This window comes from Lingula anatina, chromosome 4, assembly GCF_051362555.1.
Source record: "Lingula anatina isolate TDL-2025a chromosome 4, LinAna3.0, whole genome shotgun sequence".
NCBI classification, from domain to species: domain Eukaryota; kingdom Metazoa; phylum Brachiopoda; class Lingulata; order Lingulida; family Lingulidae; genus Lingula; species Lingula anatina.
The window spans coordinates 10,228,957-10,255,901 of record NC_141770.1 but is presented as its reverse complement, the minus strand read 5'-3'; the positions used below and the strand labels follow the sequence as shown (position 1 = coordinate 10,255,901).

At 34.8% G+C, this 26,945-nt stretch overlaps 2 protein-coding genes and 2 long non-coding RNA genes across 7 annotated transcripts in view; 3 read left to right on the top strand and 1 right to left on the bottom strand.

The window, feature by feature from the left end:
- Positions 1 to 7,899, top strand: part of LOC106160455 (uncharacterized) — a 30,718-nt gene extending 22,819 nt beyond the window's left edge. For all 3 annotated transcript variants that reach the window (XM_087011791.1, XM_087011792.1, XM_087011790.1), the window contains 10 exons: positions 260 to 445; positions 758 to 937; positions 1,306 to 1,445; positions 1,993 to 2,190; positions 2,768 to 2,897; positions 3,281 to 3,400; positions 3,754 to 3,889; positions 4,405 to 4,652; positions 5,382 to 5,460; positions 5,652 to 7,899. In XM_087011791.1, the coding sequence (XP_086867917.1) occupies positions 260 to 445; positions 758 to 937; positions 1,306 to 1,445; positions 1,993 to 2,190; positions 2,768 to 2,897; positions 3,281 to 3,400; positions 3,754 to 3,889; positions 4,405 to 4,652; positions 5,382 to 5,460; positions 5,652 to 5,740 (1,506 nt within the window). In that variant the 3' untranslated portion in view covers positions 5,741 to 7,899. The remainder of the gene's footprint in view (positions 1 to 259; positions 446 to 757; positions 938 to 1,305; positions 1,446 to 1,992; positions 2,191 to 2,767; positions 2,898 to 3,280; positions 3,401 to 3,753; positions 3,890 to 4,404; positions 4,653 to 5,381; positions 5,461 to 5,651) is intronic.
- Positions 7,900 to 8,565: 666 nt separating this feature from the next.
- Positions 8,566 to 17,538, top strand: LOC106174205 (uncharacterized). Of its 2 annotated transcripts, none has more exons than XM_087011416.1 (4): positions 8,566 to 8,736; positions 12,851 to 13,174; positions 15,483 to 15,611; positions 15,905 to 17,538. In XM_087011416.1, the coding sequence occupies exons 2-4, from the start codon at positions 13,061 to 13,063 to the stop codon at positions 15,968 to 15,970; spliced, it is 309 nt and encodes a 102-aa protein (XP_086867542.1). In that variant the 5' UTR covers positions 8,566 to 8,736; positions 12,851 to 13,060; the 3' UTR covers positions 15,971 to 17,538. The 2 variants fall into 2 exon arrangements, with proteins under 2 accessions (XP_086867542.1, XP_086867541.1); XM_087011415.1 differs by having other exon boundaries at positions 8,581 to 8,736; positions 12,847 to 13,174.
- A 2,630-nt stretch (positions 17,539 to 20,168) lies between these two features.
- On the bottom strand, positions 20,169 to 22,567 carry LOC147762265 (uncharacterized). Its single transcript, XR_015333984.1, has 2 exons — positions 21,590 to 22,567; positions 20,169 to 20,747 (listed from the first exon to the last, which is right to left on the bottom strand). It is a non-coding gene; the product is annotated as an uncharacterized LOC147762265 (long non-coding RNA).
- A 426-nt stretch (positions 22,568 to 22,993) lies between these two features.
- LOC147762264 (uncharacterized) lies at positions 22,994 to 25,241 on the top strand. Its single transcript, XR_015333983.1, has 3 exons — positions 22,994 to 23,148; positions 24,171 to 24,240; positions 24,777 to 25,241. It is a non-coding gene; the product is annotated as an uncharacterized LOC147762264 (long non-coding RNA).
- The last annotated feature ends 1,704 nt before the right edge of the window (positions 25,242 to 26,945 follow it).

Here is a 26,945-nt window from a genome sequence, read left to right as displayed (position 1 = left end):
TTTTCCACTTGTCAAGTCTGGCATATGGCAAGGTAAAAGTCCTGGTATTGATAAAAGATAGACTAAAACATACTTGGTGAGTTGAAATGTCCACCAGAGCATAATCTGCACCCTGTAAACTACTACCCATAAGTCATCATTGCACATGGCAGATTATTTCAGGGATTACAATTAACTTTTATTTTCATATAAGTAGGATTGATCCAATTTGCATTGAAAAAGGCAATAATTCAGGGATCTCTTCTCACCTTTTTTTCAGGTGCTCCCTTGTGTAGTCGAGGTGATAAGGTGGTATGACATGGCAATACTGGAGGAGTTATGGAACGAACATCTCACCCCCAACACCACTCTACTCTGCTATGGTGCCTGCATTGCTTTTAAATATTCCCTGTCTCATGCTGCCAAACTGGCCCCTATGTTATCTGATCCACCAGTCACATGGCAGGTTTGTATGCAATTTGAGGGCATGCTGTTTCATTGTATTAATGCTTCATACAAAATATCAGATCAATAAGAAATTGCATAGAAAAAGCAGTCAGACTTTATTTTTTTTAATTAATCAAATTTTTTTAATTTTTTGGATTTTTTAAAAGATCATTACACTCTCTCACTCTCATTCACATAATTTTTTTGGGCACAATAATTATTCTTGATAGAGAAGATTAAATTATCTGTATATTCTATCTTTGGATTTGTTTAACAATAGACTTAATAGATTAAAATTAGCAAATTAACTTTTCGATGTTTCATTTTTTAGGATTCAGAAACCTGCAAACGAACAGTTCATGCCATCACCACCTCCGTCACTGCTCATCTGGCGCTACGTGTCACATGTGCCAACAGTCTTCTCCATCGCCACTGTTTTGATAGGCTGTCCCTAGTTGCCATGGAGATACTGATGTTGGTGCACACACACTTTACTTTACCAGCTGATCAGGTGTGGACTTTGAATAATGTTATAATACTTACTAATAATAATAGTTATAAAAATGTTGATAGTAATAAGGATATTTAGACTTAAGTGTTATAACAGTGAAGAAGATTATGATAATATTTATTTATTGCACCCTAAATCAGTTAGAATGCACAATGTTAAGTTTGTTTGTGCTTTTTATTAACCAGATATCCTTAATGTGTTGATTAAGTCTCAGTCTCATTCTTATTGTGCTTATGAGCGAAAAATACAGTACACTTATGTAAAATATAAATAAAACAATACATACCAAAATTTAAGAATGATGGAGTTATAAATAAAAGTTGTCTAGCATTTGTGATCAGAAGAAATACTGAAAACCATCGTTTCAGAAATCTAGAGAGGTTCGCACCATAGTGAACTTCTGCCAGCAGATGTTCCTTCACGCCCACTCTGACAGCAAGCTGGGGACAGATCTGGCCAAGGTGGTTCAACCTGTCACCTTTGTCACCCCACTGGACGGGTTCCTCAGGTACAAGAATAAAGAATTAGAATAAGAACTTATTTTTTTTATGAATTGCTTTAAGCCATGACTTACATTATATGGTCAAGTTATACTGTCACTTAGATGACAAGGTATATATATATATATATATATATATATATATATATATATATATATATATATATATATATATATATATATATATATATATATATAAGGGTAAGTAGTATAACAACAGATAATATGACAACTTTTGGATGGATTCCCAACTTAGATAAAGAATTTTATTGATTTTAACCATGATAACATACATGGTGTGATGAAGCTATAGACATAGAAGACTGTATGACGATTTCTTAAGGGGAACCTAGTTTTATTACAAATAAAATATATAAAGTGAGGCATTACAGAATAGACAGTGTACAACAGAAGGGAAAAATGTATAAATTATACATGCTAAATTAATTTACTTTCTGTTTATCAAAATTCCCATTTAATCTTAAATAGTTTCATCATTTTACATTAGAATCTTGGATACTTATTCAATATCTAAACATTATATTTTTTTCTTCAGTTTCTCCCCAAGAGAAGAGAAGGTCCAGCACTGTGCTAAGCAGGTGGAGAAGCATGTGCTGTCTGAGCTGCAGCAGGTGTTGGTGCCCTTCCTCAAGGTCACCAAGGTCACAGATGTCCTGAGCTTACTTCCTGTCACAGTGTTCTATATAGGAGAATATGTTGATGACGAGAAGGTGGCTAATACAGTTTTGCAATGGTAAGTGTTTACCCTGGTTATCAGGCTATAAATTGTTACTGCACAAGAGAATATGTTGATGATGAGAAGGTGGCTAATACAGTTTTGCAATGGTAAGTGTTTACCCTGGTTATCAGGCTATAAATTGTTACTACACAAGAGAATATGTTGATGATGAGAAGGTGGCTAATATAGTTTTGTAATGGTAATTACTAGTAAGTGAGCAAATGTTACCCTGTTGATCACAGTGTTAATTATAACCTATTCCACCAAATGGCATATTTTGTGATTGAGTAACTTAGGCAAGTGAAATATACACTGAACATTATCACTTTAAATTTATAATTATGTTAAAATAACGTTTCTCTAAACAAGACTTGTTATGCTTTTTCTTAAGTGTTCAGACAAAAATCTTACTGAAATGTTTTATTTATTTTTTATTGATTGTTTCATTATTGATAAAATTTTAGTAAGATCTCACATTTTTGTATGTTTGGCATACAATGCTTGAGGACAAAGTCTGCCAGGACTCAGTACACCTAAATTAAACAAGTTGCTTTCAAGTATTTTTATTTACAAAGTCATTTTTATCATTTAGTGTCCAAATCATGACTACAAACCTGATAGAGCAGGTCAGACAAGAAGGACTGAACGAGGACAGGGCAGTGGAGGTGAACAGATATACAGGATGGGCTCTGCAGGAGATTGCCAACTTGGTGTCATCAAGGGTGAGTCCTCATTCGTTTTCCAGCCTCAGTTTGAGCAAGAGGTTAGCAATGTGATTATGATTAAAATGAGTCTTGTTCTGTACGATTTAAGATTAACATTAAGCTGGTGTTTGTTGTTTCCTTGGAGTAAAATGTACATTTTGACTGGACTTTTAATATGTCACCCATAAAGGTATCTTTTATCTTCAATTTTTATTTTTGCAAAATATTTTTATAACTTATAATATATACTTCGTATGTAACTTTAAAAATCTTATTCATATGCATTGATGATAAAGGTAATAAATGTATAACCACCCAACTTCTTATTCTAAACTAAAAAAAAATCCTCAATGTTAAAATAAACTGTTTAAGTTATAACTCAAGCACTAAATGTCTTTCAGAGTACGGAGCTCCACATCTTGCGCCACTTGTTGGAGTTACATACCAGTTTGAATAAGTTTGCCTCTGGTCCTCAACATCTCAAGTCCTTGTTCCAGGCTGTTTGCTCCCGCATATCCATGGTGAGGCCATAATAGTCTTTCTACCTTTTTTCTTTCTTTCTTTCTTTCTTTCTTTTTTCTAAATTTCTTTCTTACTTTCTTTTAGATTTTTATATTTTATTTAGTCAATTTGATGATTATTTCATGCAGAATTATATTAAAACTGTCTCAGACCTTTTAAAAAAATTCTAAAATTTGGTTGCCTACAACATTATTCATTGAGAGTTGTCCCAGATCACCCTGGGTTTCATAGGTAGTTTTAAAAGCAGAGACATGATGATCATGATGGCAGTGAGTTTCCTGTAACCTCTGGAACTTGGGGCATCCTAGATAGAACAGACACGTGATGAGTAACCCTCTGTTTTTATTCCCAGGTTGACACAACAAAGCCAAATTTTCCTGCCCATGAGAATCTCGTCATCTTATCCAATGATATAGCCTCTCCTGTTCCCTTCACTGACAAAGTGGAAGATGACACAGACTCTGAGGAAGAGGAAACCAAGCTCTTGGGTGAGTTCACAGTAGGAATTCTAGAATGGTAGTTGGTCTAAACTTTTAGACTGGGTTCCCATAAACCTATTGTGCAAGTAGGATTGATCTAACTCAGAGGGAATTCTTGCTAAATTGCATTCAATTTAAGGAGCTTAAATGTCTGTCACACCCACTGAAGCTGCTAGGGGGGTGATTAACTTTCATGCACTCTTTAACTGAATGCAACTTAAAGAGAATCCCCTTGGAGATAGATCGATCCTGCTAGCATGATGGGGTTATGGGAATGGTCCCTTAGAATATAATTTTAGTCTGCATTGACCCAAGGTCTGGCAGTGCAGACACTCAATCAGGTAGTTGCAATATATCTGTGCATTAAGAAATTTGTGATACTGGATTGGAAAGCAATCTTTTTTTTTATTTCACAGGGATTTATTTTTTCATTAAAATGAAGTTCAGTAATGGGCCAAATCAAATTAATTCTTACATTTTTATTATGTTTTTGGTAAATAAAATTTCCCTTGTTTCACTTGAAGCTGAGACAGTGTCGGACACCATGTTGCAAGAATCCCTCATTCTCAATGGCAGCAACAACAGCGGAGGTCAACTATCTGGCCGGCAGAGCGCCATGAGTGGGTGCAGTGTGCCCTCTGGTGGCCGTCAGAGTGCCATGAGTGCAATAAGTGGCGGCTCAGTAGAGGGCGGCAGTTGTCGTCTGATGTCACAGATGTCAAATCCTTCAGATGCTGGGTCTGACTGGGACAGCTGGAGTGAAGATGAAGAGGTAGATTTGGCTTGGGATTTATGTTAAGATAATTATCCTGGCCCTGGTTTCACAAAAAAAACTTAAGTCAGGTTCCTGGCTAAGAACTTAATTACCAAGGTTACATGATCACATGGGCACATCTTATCCTATCAGAAGCAATGTAACAGCACTCTCATGGAAATCCTAGTCAACTAAGCCAGGGAACTGACTGAAGTTTTTTTTTTTTTTTTTTTTTTTTTTGTGAAACCAGGACCTGAATTGAGGTTCAGACCTGTTGTGTGTTGTCTGTATTCTCAAATCTCCTTATCTGCATGGCATCACAGATTTCTGAGATTTTACCTCAGTTTTGATGGGGACTCGGGTAACCACAGCCCCTCAGCCAATTAAATTTTTAGATCCATAATAATTGCTAGGGATGTTTTTAAGTCCAGTTCCATGTCTGTTATACTACATATTTAAAACACAGAAGTTAGCATGCATGGAATATGAAGCTTGTGGGTAAATGAAAAACTTGAAAAAAAAAATTTATTTATTCGCTGTCTTATTTCACTTCAGGTGAATGTATGAATTAGTTCCAGCTTCATGAAAGGTTTATGTGACTTTGGCACCTGCTGTGAAAAAAATATAATTTTAACTGTAGTCAGATATTGGGGAAGGTATTGTAATTGTTGAATGGCTATTGGAAACCGATGGATATTTTCAATATTATATATATATATTTCATTGAGATTTAAATTTGTTTTTCAGGATCAGCCTGTTTTGTATAGTTTGTTCTCCGAGTTCCTGGACAATCTACATAAGCAGTACAGTAAACTGCCTATTGAGGGTGAGCTCCTCTCTCTCTCTCTCTCTCTCTCTCTCTCTCTCTATATATATATATATATATATATATATATATATATTAGATTTTAAAATATACAAATGCTTTCTTTGATATGTTATTTTTTTTACTTTTTATGTATTTTTTATTTAAAATGCAAATCATTTTATACAAAATGCAATCTTGATTTTTTTCAGAGGACAAAACATCTACATTTGCTGCTGAATTGAGAAAAGTTTCAGAGAAGGACAGGAAGCTTCTTAAAGGCATCATGGGTAAAAGCTGAGGCATGCTGGGAGATTGCCCAGTGGTTTACATCCCACTTCTTGTGGATAGGAAGACAATAATTCTTTCAGCTGTGCCAAATCCAATGCCGATGACAATACTTGTATATGTTAGTGACATTCGCAGTCTTAACAGCAGGGGTCAATTTCATTAAAAGAATTTTAAACAGAATGTTGGTCTTTACTTAATTTTTTTTTTTTAATTTTGGTCTATTTGTATGCAATACATTGCTGAAACTGGTCTAAAATTGCAGTCCTTTTTCGTTATAAAACAGTCCCAGTGGGAGAACTTTAATTGGACTACTGCTAGCCAATGTAAGATCATATAGACTAAAATTTTGTTTTTTTCGGTCTACGGTTGTTTTGTGAAAAGGACTCCAACAGCTGTTAATATACAGCTGAAGATGTTCATTGATAGTAAGAGGACTTGGCTATTGCTAGAAAAGGCATGTCAAGCAAAAGGATGCCAACTTAAGTAAATTGAGAGAGATTATGTGGACATGTCATTTAAACTTTGAAATTTTCCCAGATTTTGGGCATCATGCATTTTGTCTTTTGATAAGCTATAATAGTTATATACATATAATGATGTGTAAGTTATTCATTTAATTTTTTTTAATAAATTTAAATGATAATGTTATATTTCAATCATGTTTATGGTGTGGTATTCATCAGCACCAAAAAATATGTATCCTCTCCATTCATAATTAATTTTTTTATATATTAAATTGTTAGACTTGACCATCTGTGAATCTCTTTAGACTCAGGGATGAGTTACAGGTAGTAAAAGTAGCAGACTGTTGAAAAAGAAGCTGTCAGGCTTTGTACCGTCCCAACAAGCTTCATGTCATACCTCAGAGAGACCAAATGTCTCAGTCATATAGGGAAAGGGCTGGTTTCACTTCAGACTGAAAGTTGGTCTGAACTCTGAGATCAATATCAGGCCCGTAGCCAGGGGGGGTTCGGGGGGTTCGAAAGAACCGCCCCTTTTGCTGGGAAAAGGTCCACTCTGGGTAAAATTTGATCTAGGTACATGAAGTTTTTATGGGAAAAGGTCCACTTTTTCAGAAAAAGAACCCCCCTTTTGAAATTGCTGGCTACGGGCCTGAATATGGTGATTAATGTGCAGTGGTTCTTTAAAATAGAATAGACATCAGTCCAATATGTTCACCATTCTCACCTTGTGATAAAACTGGGTAATTTTCATTTTAATTTGACAACTGCTGATTAATCTTGGGATGTAGTAGATTGAAATTTGGTCTAAAATCTTATTTTTGTGACATGGGCCCGCCATGTTGTGTTTGTTGTGATTGGTTTTAACTTGGTTTTAATATCATATAAGGATGGAACTAAAGCCATCTTAAAATTTATGCTGTTTGCTTTAGTTTGTATGTCACAAAAAGCCTTCAGTTCTTGGATTGAACTTAGACTGCTAAAATCAAATACATGTAGCTCCCTACGTGAAGTTTTTACAATGTAGGTTTAAGAGCTTTAAAGAATGATTGACCCAAAATAAATTTGCTTGACATTCTTAAGTGTGATATTGAAAGATCTTCATCAAGACAAACACTGTTCAGTTAGCTTATTTAAGAGACTGAAAATAGAGGTAAGCAGCCTCAAAAGTTTCTTTCTGCAGCTTAGTCTGTTAAGGCTAAGTAAGCTAAAATATTAGCCCCAAGACTTACTAATTATTTTTGTGAAACAAGCCCTTTTGTTCAAAATGGATGTGTTATGTTCTCCAAACTAGATTTGGTCATTTCTTTCACATCCAGCTAGGACCATTCCTAATATACTGAGCTATGACATTCTGGCATTTGATTGGCTTGCATGTATGCCTTTTTTTTTTCAAATTACATTTGTATTTTATAAAAATTGTACTATGTTACATGTAGCAGACATTCCTGTCTTAGAGCTTCAGTTCATAAATTGTTGGAATCTTTATTTTTAAGATAAAATGTAGTCTGAATATTAGTTAGGTTGTATTTTTATTTATTATAGTCTTTATTAAATTTTTTTATTGCACTTGTACATTTGTTCACTAAGTTTCAGATTTTTTAGAATTATTTTGAAAACAAAATATTGTATATCAATGATAAATTATGTATAAGAAAAAAGAAAACTGGAGGTTGTATCTGTAAATAAATGAATCTGAAAGGGTAAATTTGCATTTGTTCTGTTATAATTGTATTGTGAATGAGTAATGATTTTATTGAAGACTTAGAATTGGACATTTCAATACACAAAACAAGTTTGCAGTTCAAAGTTAAATTAGATGAGCATGGTTTGGTGTTCTCACCCCACTAAGTGAAAAATATTTGAAGTCTGAAAACCTTAATTAAATTTCATTATCATCCCCACTAATGCATTCTACTGAATGCTTGTATAACTTGATGGAATTTGCTTGTATAACTTGATGGCACATTAAATGCACTGCACTAATATAAAAAGGTTAATACATTCAACTGTAAATGAGTATAACTACTATATTTTACAGTAAATTACATTTGTGTCAGCTCTGATTATCAGTGTGGAATGTGGGTATGTTATGTGGTCCGAAAACTGATCCGCGTTTACGTGTACAAAATAGTTTGGGTCAAGATAAAAATGCCAAAACCCTGACCTCTAAAGATAATGACCTATGGCAAGCGCAAAACAAAAAAAAATAAAATATTTACAACGTCATCATTGTAAATACATCAAAGTTTAAGCATATTTTTACACTTATGTCCTTTGTTGGATGAAGCGACAGCAGGCTCTCACACGTGCACATTTTTTTTAACATTTTGGCAAGCGTCCAAGAAAGCTGAAGGGGCTCGTCACGTTGAACGATATTTCAACCAATCAGAACACAGAATTTGTACCCCTCCTCCCTTCATGACCTTGAACAACGGCGAAGACTTCTCAAACCCAAGGCTAACGTTGACTGTAGAAGGTTCGGAGCATTCTTAAAGTAATAAGTGAAGATTACATCTGATCATTCTGAAGTTTATTCCTAAAGGTGAGTAACTTGTGTAAGGTATTTAATTTGGAGTACTAAGTTAGTATCTTTAAGCTTAAGTGGTTGTCAAGACGAATTTAGGGACTGAAAATTCCGCGCCCCACGTGGCGGAATGTTTACTTTGTGAACTGCTTTGTGTGTTTGATTTTTTTAATTGTATTTTAACCTTGACGAACAAAACGGGTTAAAAGGGATTTCTTTTCATTAGTAGTTGAGTGTTGTTGCACATTCTGTTTATGATTTTTTATTTTCATAAGTATATAAGATGCTAATTTATTATAATGAATATTACTCAGAATTGATAAGGTCATTATATACATGCATATACTTAATTTTAGTATGTACTATAAGGTCATTCATTGATCCAGTTACCACAGCAGAATTTTTTTTTTAAGAACGGACTGAAATAGAACGAAGTCAAGTCGCAATATTGCTGTAACTGACCACCGCGTCATTCTGCTTGAAATGCGTTAATTTGGCAAAAACCCAAACATTTGTGAACAGAGGCAGAATTACAAATACCAATACAATACCCCAGCGTTCCCTTGACATTGACAGTAGAGTAAGCCCATATGAGTGATCACTTTCTGAAAAAAAATTATAAACCAGTCCAAGATTGTAGGGTGAATTCACATTTTCAGTAATTTTGGAATACTAATAAATGGCGTTTTTCCTAAAAAGGACAATGGGCAGAATTTCGTCATTGTTGACATTTTTCCAGTCCGCTGAACAATTATGCAATCTTTATTTATAGACACTTGCCAAATGTTGGCCTCTTGCCAAGAACTGAAAGATCATTATCAGTTGCTACCTTGGGTTCAAATTTTTGAACAAAGAATGCCTAAATTTCCTGCATTCAGCAGTCCATTTCTCCTATCTTTATGGATATCTAGTTCATTAAGGAATGGCATGTGTTGATCTTAATCTAAATTCTTATGAGGCAAGTAATATCTTTGCATGTATAACGTCCACTCTGTGAATGACCAGGGGACCTTCTGTATGCAGCCCACTGCAGTTAGTTATCAGATGTTGACCCCCCGTGTTGTGACCACTCCCTTCCATTTAGCTTGGTCATTTGTAAGTTACTTCAGGGCAGTGATGAGATCAGATAGGTAAATATATGGGGTGGATCACGTTAAAGTGACGCTAATTGAAAAAAAGTACAAAAAAGGTATTTTCCTGTATTAACTGAATTCTTTATAGTTCCCCTTAAAAAAAGATCTCTGGAAGACGTACCATAGCCATTGTTTTACATGTGATGCCCCACAGAAGGACCTTGCCTGATTACGTAACTTTCAGGTAACAATTTTTTTCGAAAAAAAATTCTGTGATTCTCCTCAAAAAGTTCTATATGGTTGGAATTGACCCCTTTTACCCCCCCCCCCAAAAAAAAAAAAAAAAAAAAAAAAAAAGAGAGATTAAAAAAAAAAACACTGAAAAGTCTTATAAAACTTGTGGTTTAAATCATATTTGATACATGCATGTACAGGTTACTATTCAGGTGTTACATAACTGCAGGTTACTTTTCAGGTATTGTAAGTCCAACGTTTTACCAGGTCTCGTTTCCCATTCTTAACATGTGATTTGAATAAGAAAACTTGTGTTTGCATAGCCCTTGTCCTTTAGCTGGTGTTTTAGACATCTGAGCTCCTGGGTCACTGGGATCAGAGTGGGGACTGGAAGCCAGGCACTTTTATTGATTTTGGAACTTCTTTGATAGATTTTGGGTACGGTGACTGTTCTGTAATTTCGAATTTCAAGTCTTTATTCCTGAAAAATTGCCTGTACTTAATGATTTTCCAAGATCTATCATATCAAGTGTACGAGTTAGTTTAACTAACAGAGAAATTATAAGTTGGTGTAACAAAATAAACTGGTTTTTCAACTATATGTGCAATAAGAACTGTTTTGGAAAACATTGGATATTTAATGAAGGTGTTCAAATTTACAGAGTAATTATCATACGTGGCCACTTTACTGGCACAAGTGCGCTTGTGAACTTTTGCATCACGTGCATAGTACAGGTCATATGTACTTTACAAGTAACCAACTTGATAAACCACTAGTTTAAACTTTTGAACTTTTCCATCACGGGTATAGTACAGGCCATATGTACAAGTTATAGCAACTTCTTATATAATATAGTGAGGGCCTGGGAAACTAAATTTAGTTTCAATAATTTGAATGTCTTTATTTTAATTTCTGTCATAAATTTGATATTGGTGTGGCATAAAACCTGATTTGATAAACCACTAGCTTAAACTTTTGAAGTTGTTTATTATTTATGATACTGCATTTATTAGGTAATTAAGCAAGCACATCACTGAAACATTGATGTCTTTAGATTGCAAATTAAGACATCTCCCTAACTTGATGAATGACAATGTTTTTACACAGTGCAGACACTTTGGAAACGTCCCCATGCTTTTATCCCAACTATTTCTATTTTATGGTAAAGGTGTAGATATGTGGTTCAAAATTCTCCTTAAGGATTGTCTAAAAAAGTTTGTCTCATTCGCCATTTAAGCAGGCCTTAAAATAGAAAAAAAAAGCTTTTTTAACAGCTTGTTTATTTATATCTGCCTGAAGCGAAAAAATTTTATGAGAACAGTAGGTTCAGAGATTAAGCTTTTATATGATCATGTAAATGAACTGCTTATAAAACAACAGAGCTGTATCTGTAGGCCCTATCTTAATGCTGTACCTGTACATCACTGACGTATGCCACATCTGATATGCGAGACTCCAGTGTTAGACCTTGGCATAAAAGTACTGCCATGCCAGCTTTTTTTTTTAAATTTTATTCTTATTATTTTTTTAGTATATGCACTTGAGTTACTATTGCAGTATTAGATATATATCAGACCCATCATGTATTCCAGTTACTGTCATCTGCTGCACTTCAGGAACTTTTTATTCTTGCATTTTATAAGTAAGAATTTAAGGCTTCTAACAGAGAAGAACAAGTAATTTTATTTATTTATTTATATATTTATTTATTTATTTATTTATTTATGCATTTTTGTATTGCATCAGCCAAGGTATGATACTTTGTAAAATCATACAGAATTTTATTTATTTATAAACTATTTTCAATTATCAAGACATAGTAGTGATAGTACCAGGATACGGGGTCAGCATGACTTTTACAAAGTATCATACCTTGGCTGATGCAATACAAAAATGCATTTTGGCATCTTTGGGGGCCATTTATTCCTTCATTCATTCATTTATTCATTCATTCAGTACAACAGGAGGGGGGCTTTGTGGTGTTCTTATCAAAATAATCCAAGTGTTGGTTTGAATAATTTTAAAAAGTCTTTGAAGAGCATTATATATCAGAGTGGCAAAGAGAAAGTCATAACAATACATATTTATGGCTTTGTTTGCTTGTGCCTTGGGCCATTGTTCAGTATAAGGAAGAGTGAGGGCCAGTGCATACTTTATGTTGCTATTATCAACATGCATATTCATGATAGGCTATTGTGTGTGGGGAAGTGCCATTGCATCAGCACGTTGTGTGCCTGCCTCCTTATATAAAGCTGTCCTTTGGCTGGATTCTTAGTCTGTCTAGTTTTGAAGTGCCAGAACGCTATGTTAGACTACAGCTCCGAGTTTTTTACCTTAATGTGGCGGGAAAGCGTTATACCTTGGTGGCTGAGATCATTAGAACCGAATAGGGATCCATCGTTACAACCCTGGGGTGGCAATAGGTGGATTTGATAGTGGCATAAGAGAGTTCAAAAAGAGAAAGCCTTTCACTGAACCTTTTTTCAGTGTATGTGGAGAGTTGCCCATATACTGTTGTGAAGTAAGTGTTAGCAGTAGGAAATATTATTTTTGAATTCATGATAACAGAAAATTTATTGGGAAATTTTAATGTGATAGATTTGTATTACATACGGGGGGGGGGGGGGGGGGGGGGGAGGGGGGGGCTTCAATTGGGGGGTCTTGAATGGAGGAACTTCAGTTGGATTTCTTTTGTTATTTTTATTCTTTGAATTGATGTGCACTAGTTGTTTTAATTATTTATTTATTTTTTGAAAGTTTTGTAAAGGGACAATCTTATTCATATGAATTATAATCACGCCAGTGCATTTTTTTTTCCAGTAAGGAGAACAACCTGTACATCGAGACAAGTGAAGTCCAGCTTGCCTTGTCAAGAAAAAAGCCAGCCAAGTTTCTCAAAGAAGAAACATCAGCAAAGTTGAGATCTGTAAAGAAATCTGCAGGCAAGGTGTCCCAGAAAGAAAAGACCCAGTCAGTCAGTGGGGAAAAAAACTGTCAAATTCTGTCCAAGAGCCACCCTTGTCCATCCGCCAAGATGACCGATTGGCCTGTTTACACGATGGACGAAGTGTCTGACCACTGCGAATATTCTTCCTGCTGGATAGTTGTCCATAACTATGTCTATGATGTCACAACATTTGTATTTGAGGTAAGATTTTGGAGAATACGTTTGAATATTTTTTAAAAAGTATTATCATTTTTAGATGGTCACACATATTATTTGTTCATTGGTACAGGTGGTAAACAAACACTAATAAGATTAATAAAAGTTCTTCAAAGGCTTTAAATATTTGATCACATATTAATGATTATGTTATACAATTAAAAAGACTACTTGGTAATTTCTAAATAGATGCACGATTACACAAGTATGTTATACAAAACTTAAATTATTCACATATAGAAGATTTATTAAGTGGTTAAATATAACAAATATTGAAATATTGTTCCAAATTATGTTCATAGTGATTCAGAATTTATTGCTTTTGAACAACCAAATGTCTTGAAGTGCATTTCAGTTTTAAAACTCCTACTCGCGACTAAAAATTGTGAAAGCTAAATGTTATAAGAGCTGCATGCAGTTATACATTGTTCAGTGCAGCCTTGATCATTCAAGTGCATAATGTTGACGCTATGACGTCTTTTTTGGCGGGAAGTGGAGTGCAGTCACACAGTTCAGTGATGCAGTCATAACTTCCGTTAGACATGTCAGCCACCTAGACACATTAAAATTCCATTACATGGCAATGTAAAGGTCATAGCAGTTGTCATTTTTAGCAGATAATGTACTCAATAATAGCCTTCACATTACTCTGTAGAACTCTGTTGGCACTCATCCATTTTAAGTAGAGTGGCTCTAATAAAACCAGTTTCAGCTTTTAAGTTTGTTTTTTTGTTTTTTTGTTTTTTTTTTTTTTTCATAAGAGATATGGAGTAGTTTAGGTAAATCTATAATTGGGGCAGGTATAAAACTAATCTTGTTGAAAAATTTTTCAGAAAATAATGAAATTGAGACAATGAATTATAAAATGAATTTATTGGAAAAAAATTGCATAGGTACATGTAACTAATACAAGTAAAAAAAAGCCTATCTGAGAAAAATCTCACTCAATTAGTATTATAGGATGATACCTTTAAATCCAACTCCACCATTAAGGGAAAGACAATAACTTTATGTGCATTAAATTTGTCTTGCAAATTAGCACCTGTTGTTTAACCCAAACAATAAGCCATTTGTGTAGCTTATATAATATGATACTATGGGTCTATTCCCACAACTTTAGATCGATCTATCACCGCGGGGAGTCTCACCAGACTACCGTCAGATAATCCCCCTTAAGTGTCCGTCCCCGCCCACTACAAGCCGTAAGGGGCAATTAACTTTCGTGTCCGCCTGGCTGACAGCTATTCAGCGCGAACCCCCAGGGAGTTAGGTCGATCCAAAGTAGGTCGATCTAATCTATGGAAATGGGGTGTATTTGGTAACTATTTGGAGCCCCAAATTACCAATGTATGCCAGTAGCATACAAATGATATTTTATGTATTCTCCTCCCTCATTAGTATATAAGGGAGCATTCCCATAAACCATTGTACTAGCTGGATTATCTAACTCTGCGGGGATTCTCGCTTAATTGCATTTAGCGTACGCAACTTAAATGTATGGCATACATATATAAAAGATAACTGTAAATTATGCTGTTAACTCTACTAATTAAACAGGAGAGAAAGAAAAGAGAAGTTTTGTCTGATTTTTAAGTAAAAGGACATGTAATTGCAGCTGGCTATATTTTAAAATCCTGAGTGTTGCATGTGTCACAACATTCCCAAATGATCATATTAATGTTCTACTAAAAGTACAGGTATTTAACATTCTTTAAGTTGGACATTTGCCAAAAGATAACACGATCTCTGCTTCGTCAAATGGCTTTGCATGTCACAGATAATGATAATGAGTTGATGTTAGCTTGCAAGCAATCAGATACAAATGTCACTCAAATTCCACACATGTTTGTACACATGGGAGATGGTTGAATTAATTTGGCAGCTTGCCAACTTGTCAGATTCCTCTGTGTATTAAGTGTGACCAATTGTTGTGGGGTCAGAGATCTAAGATTTATGGTTACTCACCTGGACCTAAATAAGTGAAAAAGGGTAGTTGAAGTTTTAAAAAATTATTATTATTATTATTATTATTATTATTATAAGAAAAGAATTATGGCAGGTTAACACAATATGTAGAGAAAAAGTTCTGAGGTGCATGCGTACTCAGTTACATTTAAAACAATTTTTTAAAAATGGACATAGAAATAAAAAAAAAAATAAATGGAAACTAAAAGACCACCTTTAATATATATGGAATATAAGGGAATAAGATATGCTATTTTACTCTTTGGAACAATAAAGTATCAAATGAAGGTGATTTAAACCTAATACACTGGATTTTTTTTATTACCAGCACCCTGGTGGTGAAGACATCATCCTTGAACATGGAGGAAGAGATTGCACATACGCCTTCGAGGAAAAAGGCCATTCCCGCCACGCCACCATGATGTTGGAGAAATACTGCATTGGAATGTTGGTTGAGGTAAGTTTTATTTATTTATTTATTGTCTTTTTTGGTTGTTATTATTATTATATATATTTTTAATTTTTCTAACCAACAAGAACAAAGCTTTAGATACTCCTCTTGTTATCCCATAAGACAGGCAAAAATTATTTTATCTGGAATGATTATTTTGCAAAGTTGATTAATATCATTTCCGTCACTTAACTGACTGTGTGGTCAATACTGGGCCCCATTTGGTCACCTCCATTTTATTTTTTCTAATTGGTGATTTTTAAGATGAATCTGTAAAAATCTGATCCGTTTTCTTTCAGAATGAGCGCATTATGCCACACTTAGGAACAAGATTTTCACAGACACTTGTTACACAGCAAAGTTAGTTGACATATTTTCCTCTATCCTGATACAACTCCTACATCGCCAAGGCAGCGTCTGTGAATATTTTTGTAATTATTTTTATCAATGAGTGATGGCAATCCTAATAAGTCCTGATTGTGTCTTCCATTGGCAGCATTTTAAAATTATTTAGTTCATTAAGTGAAATGCCGATGTGGCATGTTCACAAATTTGTATATATATTATGTTTTTATTATTATTATTGTTTTCACAGCTTGTGCAAAGGTAAACGGTTGTTTGGTGGCCAAGGTCTGTGTTTAATTTTAGTCATTTTTTACCTCTGCTTTGCATTTGTTCATTGGTTGAGCAGTCAGAGTTACAATTTTTAACATTTGGGAAAACACGTGAGGTCCCAGAATTAGGATGCATGTGGAAATTGACATTAATCTATTTTAATAAGTGCTTGTTTTTATCGATGGTTACCAATAGAATAAGGATTTCATTTTGTGGAAAATTATTTGATCATTCTTCTTTTATCATATTGCTTTTGCTTGCATGAATAACACAAATTGAGATTTAATTTATGGTGGCAAAAGTCAATTCATTTTACTGATAATTACAGAAATGGTTCATGCATTCTCAAAATATCTGACTTGGTTTGTAAAAATATATAATTATTGAGAAATTTGCAAAATAATGTTATTTTTGTAATGCATGGTTTTTTTATTGATTATTTTAATGACTTGCATTTCTAAATGTAAAAACAAAAATTGCAAGTCACTGCAAGTGCTGTTAACTTGAATTGTCGATGTTGTTTTTACTCTTAAAAAGCATCAATACTGTTTTAAGTCATAACTGCTCTTATTTTAAGTGGTGTTTTATTTGGTGCAAAATAACGCAATTTTACAGTAGTTACATCTGGGAAAAGAAGAGTTGGAAAAATACTTCTTACTGTTATCCATAAATATGACTAATTGTATCATCACTGAGCTTTGCTTGGAAATTGGTGACAACGAAGATGTAAACGAAATTGGTGAAAACTAAGTGGGACTTTTTTCAAAACGTATTGTACCGTTCTCAGGGGCATTGTCATCATTGAAATGGATTTTGTTCACATTAATGTATAGGCCCATTGATGTTATGAGCCATTGATTTTTCATGCGCAGAACGCAACTTTTAATTGTGCTTTACATATGTGATGTGTATAGTTAGAATTATTACATTTTACATTATAATGCCAGTTCTGTACAGCAAGGTAATTTATTATTTTATAACTTATTGTGATTTAGCTTACATCAGTAAAGCCTTCACGCACTGGGAACGTTGGAGGGGGAGGTAGCTGGATTATCTTACGAGAAAAATTTTGATTGTGTAAAACTCGTCACTAATACAAGACTGATGACTGTGTAAGGAATCTAGATGTTTGCCATTTGTAACAGCATATCTATGGTTATCATTACCCGTAAATGGGTTCAATGCCCTGTGACCAGCGCTTCCTTACATATTATATATATAATTTAGCATTAGCAATGCAATATTATAATGAAGATTGTTTGTTAGTTAAATTATACATGTACATTCCATTGCGAATAAAGTATTTATTTGATTCACAGATGATGACTTCACGTGCGTGACTTAAGCTACCAACACTCATTAACGGGTTATGCAGAGCCTATGAAATCTTTTTCTTTTTGTATCAAAAATTTTAATCTATTTATTTAACAGGCCCTGAAGGCACATTTGCTGAAAGTTTGGGTGTATTTATACGCATTTTAACTTGATCTATACAGATGCATTTTAACTCACCTTATTAAACTAAAGTGAAGATCATCACCACGGTGATTTTGGTAAATCTTCAACATTCCATGTTGAACTTGGATTGTTTTGAACGTCTTAAAATGAATGGTTTTTGTAAAGTTCTGTGATAGGTCCAACGTTCATTTATAACCAGTAAATGCCAGTATTTCTGATACCAGAATGAAGGCTTTCAATCCAAGCTCCTTGCACATTGATAAGAGAGTAAATTTGATTTAAATATTTATTATTATTAAATATATCAAAATTGACGCTTCGCTGGTAGCAACTTTTTTTCACTCAATATTCATGTCCCGCCTTGAACAAATTGGGAGGTTAGGGAATAAACTGAAGAAAAAGATATGCGGTTTGTTTGTTGCTTGTCTGCAGTTTTGATGAAGTTTATATGAAAGGTTCGTTTTATATGCAGTTCAAAATATTTCTAAACGGGAAAATAATACCCCCTTGTTGAATGTTTTAACGCTTATGACATAGATATTTAATAAAAATGCGCATAATTCATTAAATTTCATTTAAATTTCCAAAATAATGCAGATGGCTGTTGGAAAAACAATTGGCACATATACCCTAGGCCACATATACTGACTAAAAATTGTTGTTTTCCTATAAACTTGCACCAAAGCCGAAGCGCATCACCGACCTCTAATTATAATCATTTATTCTAAAGTTGCGGTTTGCACATCGAAGGAATTGACGCGTTTTGTGATAGCAAACCAATGTCTTGTTAAAGCTTGTCCCGGTAGATGGCGCGCGTTCTCCTGGTACATCGCCTAACGGTCGTCTGGTGCAGGTTAGATGATATACGCGGTAAGTGTCACAAAAAAGTGTACAAAAAAAGACGGCTCAGCAAAGTCGGGGGGTAAGTAAATTCAGGATCTGTGCTTTATTTCATGGGTAAATTTGTAGTACTCCGTGTACATATTATGATAAGTGGATCCAAGTAAACTGTGTATAATAGAGAAGAAATGCCAGAAGGCCTACTTCTACTGGTACTTTCGGTTTGGGAGTTCAACCCCCTTTATTTTAAAGAAGAACAATTTGCCTATAAAAGAATGCTTCAGAGCAAGATGCAGCGAATTTAAAAGCACTGACTGCTACTGTCCTCTATACGATTATAACTCCAGGCCCGTAGCCAGGGGAGTTCGGGGAGTTCGAAGGAACCCCCCTTTTTGCCGGGAAAAGGTCCTCTCTAGGTAAACTTTAATCAAGGTACACAATGTTGTTGTTGTAAAAGGTCCACTTTTTTGGAAAAAGAACCCCCCTTTTGAAATTTCTGGCTACGGGCCTGAACTGCCACTTTATCCCCAGCCCCACCCAACCTTCATGGGACAAATAAAACATACAGTTTCTCTGGGATATATTCACTGCTGCAACGAGACTTCACAACGTTGCACTCATCATCAGCTGTGCCAGTCCATTCTGCACTTGATTCTCCATGCACCTCTTTAACATTTGCATCACATGTTATGGAAACAATAAGCGTGGAATTTGGTCATGTCAACCAATAATATCAGCATAATCCGTAAGCCTGGCTCACTGAAATCGGCAGCCTGCATTTCAGCGCAGGCCCTTATGCAGAGAGAGAGAGAGAGAGAGAGAGAGAGAGAGAGAGAGAGAGACCCAGATAGCATGCATACGTTGGGCCAACGTTGGCCCAACGTTGCCTTGGTTGACCATGCAACGTTGGCCCAACGTTGGGTTTCCATCTAAGTGCTCACTTTGGCCAACGGTTGGCTGAACGTCTTTTTAATGCCAACGCATTGCCAACGTATTCCCAACCAAACTGCGTTGGCCCTACATTGGGCCAACTAATAACCAACATTGGTCCAACAATTACCCAACCTGTAACCAACAGTGCATTTACGTTGGTCCTACTAATAACCAACATCAGTCCAACGATTACCCAACCAAACTGCGTTGGCCCTACATTAGGCCAACTAATAACCAACATTGGTCCAACAATTACCCAACCTGTAACCAACAGTGCAATTACGTTGGTTCTACTAATAACCAACATCAGTCCAACAATTACCCAACCTCAAACCAACAATGTATCCGCGTTGGCCCAATGGTAGGCCAACTGGTCACCAAGTTATCTGCAATTTGCACAAATTATGACCCAACCTAAAACCAGGGGCACAGTGATTTACAGTAACCCAACATTGAGCTAAAGGCAAAATCTTTTTTTTTTTTTTGAATCACATAGGTAGTAGGGCACTGTAATTACACATCTGATGCACAGGCAGATCAATGTCCTGATGAAATATCTTGAGCATCTGAAATCTGCAAACTGCAAGATATGGCTGAAAAATTGGCAAGGTTTCTAAGGGATGAATCCTTCAGAGGACTTGATCTGCCTGTGATCATTTACACTACACCTGGAAAATTGTCAATTAATAATTGTAGTTGAAACAAAAAGATTAGTGATATATTTTGAACTGTTTAATTAATTCATAACATTACATAAAACAAATACATTACACCAACTAAATAATGATATGTGAATTGAAATATAATACAAAAAGACAACAAAGAAAATTTTTATAAGATATTATAATATTAAATTTAAACATTAATAAGTGTGTCTTATATCAATTGTTACATGATTCACATCAAAAAAATTTTAACAGTCCTATGACTTTTCACCTTATTCCTGGAGTCAAGGCATTTTTCTACTAGTAAAGTCTTTTTTTGCCCCATTTCAATTTTTAAAAACATTTTCATTAAATTAAATTTTAAACCTGAAACCCTTGTTAATGTCAGGTAAGATGCTTTTCATAGGAACTTTCATAAGTTATATGTCAAGTCTATAAAATCACAGTCTCTTCCGTCAGGCAAAATCTCAGACATTGTCTCTTTAAAAATCAAATCAGTGGTCATATGAGTTAAATCTTGTGTTTTTTCTCTCTTTCCTGTCCTGCACCTGCATGATCTTTGGCAAAGCACGATTAGTTAGGTGTATCTTCAACATCTTTTTCTGAACAGTCACAGAAGAGTGTGCTGCACCTACAAATTTAAATATTAAAAACACTTGAAATATAATGCTAGAATTGGTATGGTACATAACATGACTGTACCTCTTCCCCCATATTTCATATACAAACTAGTACTAGTAGGTGTGTATTATATGATAATCTCCCCACCTTTTCTAAGTTAGGCAAAAGCCAATGTCTTAACTTTAAAAGTGTGTGTCTTGTGTGCAGTAATTTATAGTGATTTATTTAAATTAGTTCTTACGTGTACACTTGACCATGAATTCAGTTTTTAGACAACTGTAATGTACCACTAAATTCCACATCATTTAATCATTCCAACAACTCTATCACAGAATTTACTGGCCAGGATTCATACAGACACATAAGAACAATTGGCTTCCAAGGACTTTTAAGGCTCTAAATCAAATCATTTTCAATGATTTTAACTAATGAGGGCAAGTTATACATTAATACAGTTATATTAAAGTGTACATACCAAAGGAAAAATGACTCATTTCATTTAAACTTTGTCTTTGTAACACATTGATGATGAAAAGTTGAAAATAAAAGTACAAGTAATGATGTATTAAAAGATATTACCCCCATCTGTGAATTATTGTCTGTATTCATCTCAATAAACTACAAAGTTTTAAATAATATTTTTACAAAGACAAAATGCTGAAATGCAAACCTTTTTCAAGCCTAATAGCATTTTCAAGTACTTTTCAAAGTTACATTTAAACTAGAGCCATTAAACTAGTTACATTTAAACTAGTCCAAAGTGCTGGACTAAATTTGAACACTTTTCAAGGCTGTATGGATCCTGGTGCATCAGTAAATAATGGGAAAATACACAATTAAAAATTCACTTACCAGTACATGCTCACTTCTTATCCTGTCTCTTTATCTCTTCATTTTCTAATTTCCAAAAAGATGTCTTCTTTCTATATCCAGAAACCAATGCTTTCAGCCGTAATTCTTGCCTCTTCCTTAGAACATTTCTGACCTTCTGGCTTAGATTTTTGAATTGGCTCAACGGTCAGCGCGCTTAAGACTGTGCTATGTATAGTTGTTTGACCTGTTTGAGCAGGCAGTAGGCAAACTGTTTATATCAAACTGACAGTTAAGATAAACACCTGGCTTGTAATGAATCTGGTCCAGTGAAAGTTACCAGTGTACTTTAATCAAAAGTCAATTGATGCTAACTATAAAGTTTAAAATTTATATATTGAGCAATTGTACATTATAATAAGATTTCAATCATTTGTCTGATTTCAATAACAATAATAATAATAGCAATAATAATAAATATGTTTCACAGCATTATTTAAAAATATAAATCTGTTCACTCAGTAATTTTTTTATAGGTGAAGTCTATGTACTATATACTATATCCATTCAGAAAAAAAGACAAAATGAAAAATATATATATATGAGAGTATATAGCTTGGAAGACAAATAAAAGTAGAACACTGTTTTTTAGCCCAAGGAATTTGACAAACTCTTAATAAAAAAAAAATTTAATCCTAAAAACTATATGTTACTGATCAATAGATAAGCACATGTGATTCTCAGTTGTGAACAGAAACATTTTTATTATAACAGAAACATTATTCATTTCTATTGAGTTGTTAATTGGATACGTTGGCCCAACGTTAGGCCAACGTATGCAACAAATATGCACACGTTGGCCCAACGTTGGGCCAACGTGAGCATATTGCAGTTATGTTGTGCATATTATGATGTGGTTGGGCCAACGTTGGGCCAACGTATTACTACCAACGCCAACTATGTGCCAACAAACCAACGATTCCCCTACGTTGGCCCAACGTATGCTTGCTATCTGGGGAGAGAGAGAGAGAGGGGGGGGGAGGTTGGGAGGCGACTGTTTTAGGTAAAAATGGCATGCTTCGGGAGGCTTGTTCTTGAAAAAAGTATTTATGGTGTGTGTCGAGCCGATGATACGCTGCCATGCTATTTGTATACACGTTTACACAGTGTATAAAATACTGTACTTCACCTATTTATATTTGACAAACGCACACACACACACACACTCACACACACACACACACACACACACACACATGCGCGCGCGTGCTTGCAACTTCACACATACTAAATATCTTCTTTCATACAAGTATTAAAATATAACGTTTAAATTTTAATCCTCTCCCTTCTCCGGTTCCATTTGCATGTCTTTGAAACATTAAGTTCTTAATCGGGCACTTAACTTACACATAAGAAAAGAACGAAAGTCGGTTTACATATACTAACTTAAAACTAAGATCTAATATACCAAAGATTGGACACTCGGCAATTCTTCAAAGGGTAATCCGATTAACTGTGGAAAGACGTTCGTACGGCGGAAGTAGTCAGTCGCGTTGTGATCGTGCGCAGGTAGAGCTCTGTTGCATGTGGGCGATTTCAAGGTAGGTAAATTACCTCTTTTAGTCTTGTAGTTTCTCTGAGAATGTATGTGCAGAAGGGAAAACTAACAGGGTTCACTTGTGTGTAAAATATGCAATATTTTGGAGCAGATATTATCGTGAAAATTTGCCTTCAATCCGTTGTTGCATTCAAATTAGCAATATGGCGACAGACAAGCGAGTTTGAATGCTTTGTTACCTAAGGTCTAACACGGGGAGTTTAACTTTATGTACGTTGGTTTTTATATTACTGATGACTGAATAACACTGTCGTTTTATTGGTTGATAATTTAATTTATAGTAGCTTAGTTTTCTATGAAAATTTAAACAATACTTCGGGCAATAAAGCAAAATGGCGGTGCTGATCATAATCGCCGGGGTTAAAATGCACAGCCGAACACGAAAGTGGATCTATACAATGCGTTGGCAGTTTAACTGTGTCCATCTAAAAAAGTAGTGGAAGGTCGTAGGGTCAAACTTAGCTAAAATTTAGCTTTTTTTCTTAGGAATATTTAACGGTAAAAATGACAATAACACAAGATGGCGGCGACTTTTGTTATCGATGGGCTTCAAATGCACAGCCGAACACGAAATTAGATCTGTACTATGCATTGGCAGTTAAACTGTGTTCATCTAAAAAAGTAGTAGAAGGTCGTAGGGTCAAACTTAGCTAAACTTAAGCTTTTTTTCTTAGGAATATTTAACGGTAAAAATGACAATAAAACAAGATGGCGGCGACTTTTGTTATCGATGGGCTTCAAATGTACAACCGAACACGAAATTAGATCTGTACTATGCATTGGCAGTTAACCTGTGTTCATCTAAAAAAGTAGTGGAAGGTCGTAGGGTCAAACTTAGCTCAAATTTAGTTTTTTTTCTTAGAAATATTTATCGGTAAAGATGACAATAAAACAAGATGGCGGGGACTACAACTGGTGATATTTTTATCCAGGATTTATACCTAAGTAATGAGAAGATTGCGTGAAAATGTGCCTCACATCCTTATTTTTATTTTTTGTTTTCAGATGCCATTAAAATGGATCAAGGCCCGCAGGAGAAAAAATAAAGAGCAAAATCTGGCAGCAAAATCAAAAGGTAAGCTTTCTGGTCTATAACTAGAACTTTTTAGTTTATGGAGTTGAAAGTAAAATGTCTTACATACATGGGCACTATCAATCTGTCCCTTGTGTGTCATGCTCAGTAAGATATTTCCACTGTACCGACAACATTATTACCAGTATCGGATATAAAAAGGCAGGTGCAATCACCACAGTGGATTGAGTGGAATTATACAAATGACAAATAATAAGAGACTAGCACATGTCAGAACCTTTTTGACAGTAAAATATTATTTTATTATTTCGGGTGAATGTCATAATGCAAGTGTTGCAGATGATTTAGATGCACCACTGTCAAGTTTGCAAAGTGATTGTAAACAATCAAAAAGACACACAGATGTATTAAATAAGCAAAATGGTAAGCTGCCGGAAATTAAATATTTAATTTTTGCTCGATAGTTTTACAAGTGCAGGAAAAGCTAGGTCAGTGTTGTCCGTACAGTGGACTTTAACATAACATGAGCAATTAACACGTCAGCATCTTTTTAACTGTGTGATAATATTTTTTTTCAGATATATGTTGCAATGGAAGTGATTCTGATGACGACGTACCTCTGTCAAGTTAACTCGGTGCTACTCAAGAACCTGACAGGCACATTGATATTTCAGCAAATGAACCACCATGAAACTAGCCATATGTTGTTCTTCATGAAAAACAAATATATCACTATAAATTGTCTCCCTTCTGTAAACTCTGAAGTCAAGTCTAGGTTGGAATTAGTCAGTAGTGCTCTTAACAATAGATAAATATTATCATCACGTGCATAATTTTTATTGAATGAGATATTAATGTTGAAACAAGTCAAAATAGGGGGAAAATGCTATAATTCTTAGTCATGTGAAACTAGTACTCCTAAATAAATTACCTATCTGTTGTGATTGTGTAACAGTCAGTGGTATCTAAAGGTGTTAACATTTTTATTTGCATTTCAATATCTGTGCCTTATTAAATCTATAATAAAATGCTTATGAACAGAATATGACTTGTATTATGTTACTTTATCAGCCGGAAATGAATGATCAGTTTTAAATGCTAAATCTGATGAAATATTGATAATTTTTAGCAATCATCTTTTATTTAGTACTTTTTAGTGAGATGGAAAACAAAACTGTTACACATATTATTCTTCCAATACATTCTGTGGAAGATGTTCAAAAGGCATATGTTTCAAAACAGATTTTGCAGAGTTTAAAAATATGTGCATGATTATGAAGTCGCAAGGAAACTATATTGCATGTGTTCTAAAAATATGAAAAAACGAGTTTACTTTTATTTGATTGTCAGTATAAAGATATGTCTTACCTTTCACTATCATTATGAAGTAGGTACCCAAATTAGTGTTTGTGAAAGTGAAATTAAAAACTACTTTTTCTTAAAGGATTTTTTTTCAGTCCTTTTTGTTTCACCGATTTGCAACGAATATTCTGGTGAATTTGAATTGATTATGCTCTAAAAGAATGACCGCTAATAGTGACGAAGTTTTACAAACAGGCATAATAGATCAAGTTTCTGTTTTGGTGTAGCTTCACCATTCAGTTTCTCCCAGTGATTAGCATGACCTTATTGTCCAAAACGGCATCGAATATCACTATCTGTTACGTTGATGATCTCGTCACGTTTCCGGCTATATCTCCAAGTTGAGTCAATTTCTATAAAATGGCAGCTGTTGTTACAGGTAGTGCGCTATTGGGTATTGCCTCCTCTGAATATAAAGTATTAAGACAACTACGAAATGTAAACAAACTGTACATCTTTAGAACTTTTTAATAAAAAAACTCCACGTGTGCCATTGCTTATCCAATATGGCGGATCTACTTGACGACGATGTGGCGTCCGCGAGAATGCACGAGAAATCACGCTATTCGCTAAACACGGGTTAGGTACAATGGGGATTAAAATTAAGCCCGGCTATCAAAACAACTTAAGGGGAACAATAGAGCAATGTTTACCCGTACGAACGTCTGGTCAAAGGGAAAATGCCGCTGTCCAATCTTTCTGTTTATTAGATCTTAGCTTAAAATCAAAACTAATTTTTAGGAACCGGTTCCTGACGTGGTTCTGCCGATTGTGCCAGGTGAACCAAGTAAGAAACACAATCTGGATGTGACGTGGTCAGATCCCCCTAGATCAAACCACAAACTTGTTGTTTATTTGCATGTCTGTCGTGTTGAAACCAGCATTACTAGTAATTCATTCGTACATTTGTACTGTTTCAGGAGGCGATATGATAGCGGTTTCTTACCATAGGAAGCCTATCTAATCCCTCTATCGTCCCACCCAGCGCTATTAGATTGGCTCATTGCTATGAAAATCGCAATCGCTTTGTGTACTGAGATAATGAAAATTAAGTTGAACCGCCACAACTTAAATGGAAATGCAGCCTTTGTGTGACATTTCGTGCAGAGGCGGGGAACTTGTAGGACTTTTTTAAAGGCAAAGATGATAAAAATAAAGCAGTCATAATCATATTACGGCGGGATTCTTTAGAAGGGAACCGCAGAATGTGCCATAGATACAAGACCAGAATTTGGGCTTAGTAAAGTATGAAGTCTGTCGTAAAAAATTATTGTGCAAATGTTTCTGTGAAGATTTTTTTAAAACAACAGAACATGTACGTGCAACATTTGAGGAAAGTCAAATAAAAAATAACACGACAAATATTTATCATCCTTTTTACTGAA

Bases quoted from the DNA above. Each gene is read 5' to 3' on its own strand.
- LOC106174205 (XM_087011416.1), top strand. From the start codon at position 13,061: ATGACCGATTGGCCTGTTTACACGATGGACGAAGTGTCTGACCACTGC. The intron at 13,175-15,482 runs GTAAGATTTTGG...TTTTATTACCAG, and splicing joins TCACAACATTTGTATTTGAG to CACCCTGGTGGTGAAGACAT. The intron at 15,612-15,904 runs GTAAGTTTTATT...GTTTTCTTTCAG, and splicing joins GCATTGGAATGTTGGTTGAG to AATGAGCGCATTATGCCACA.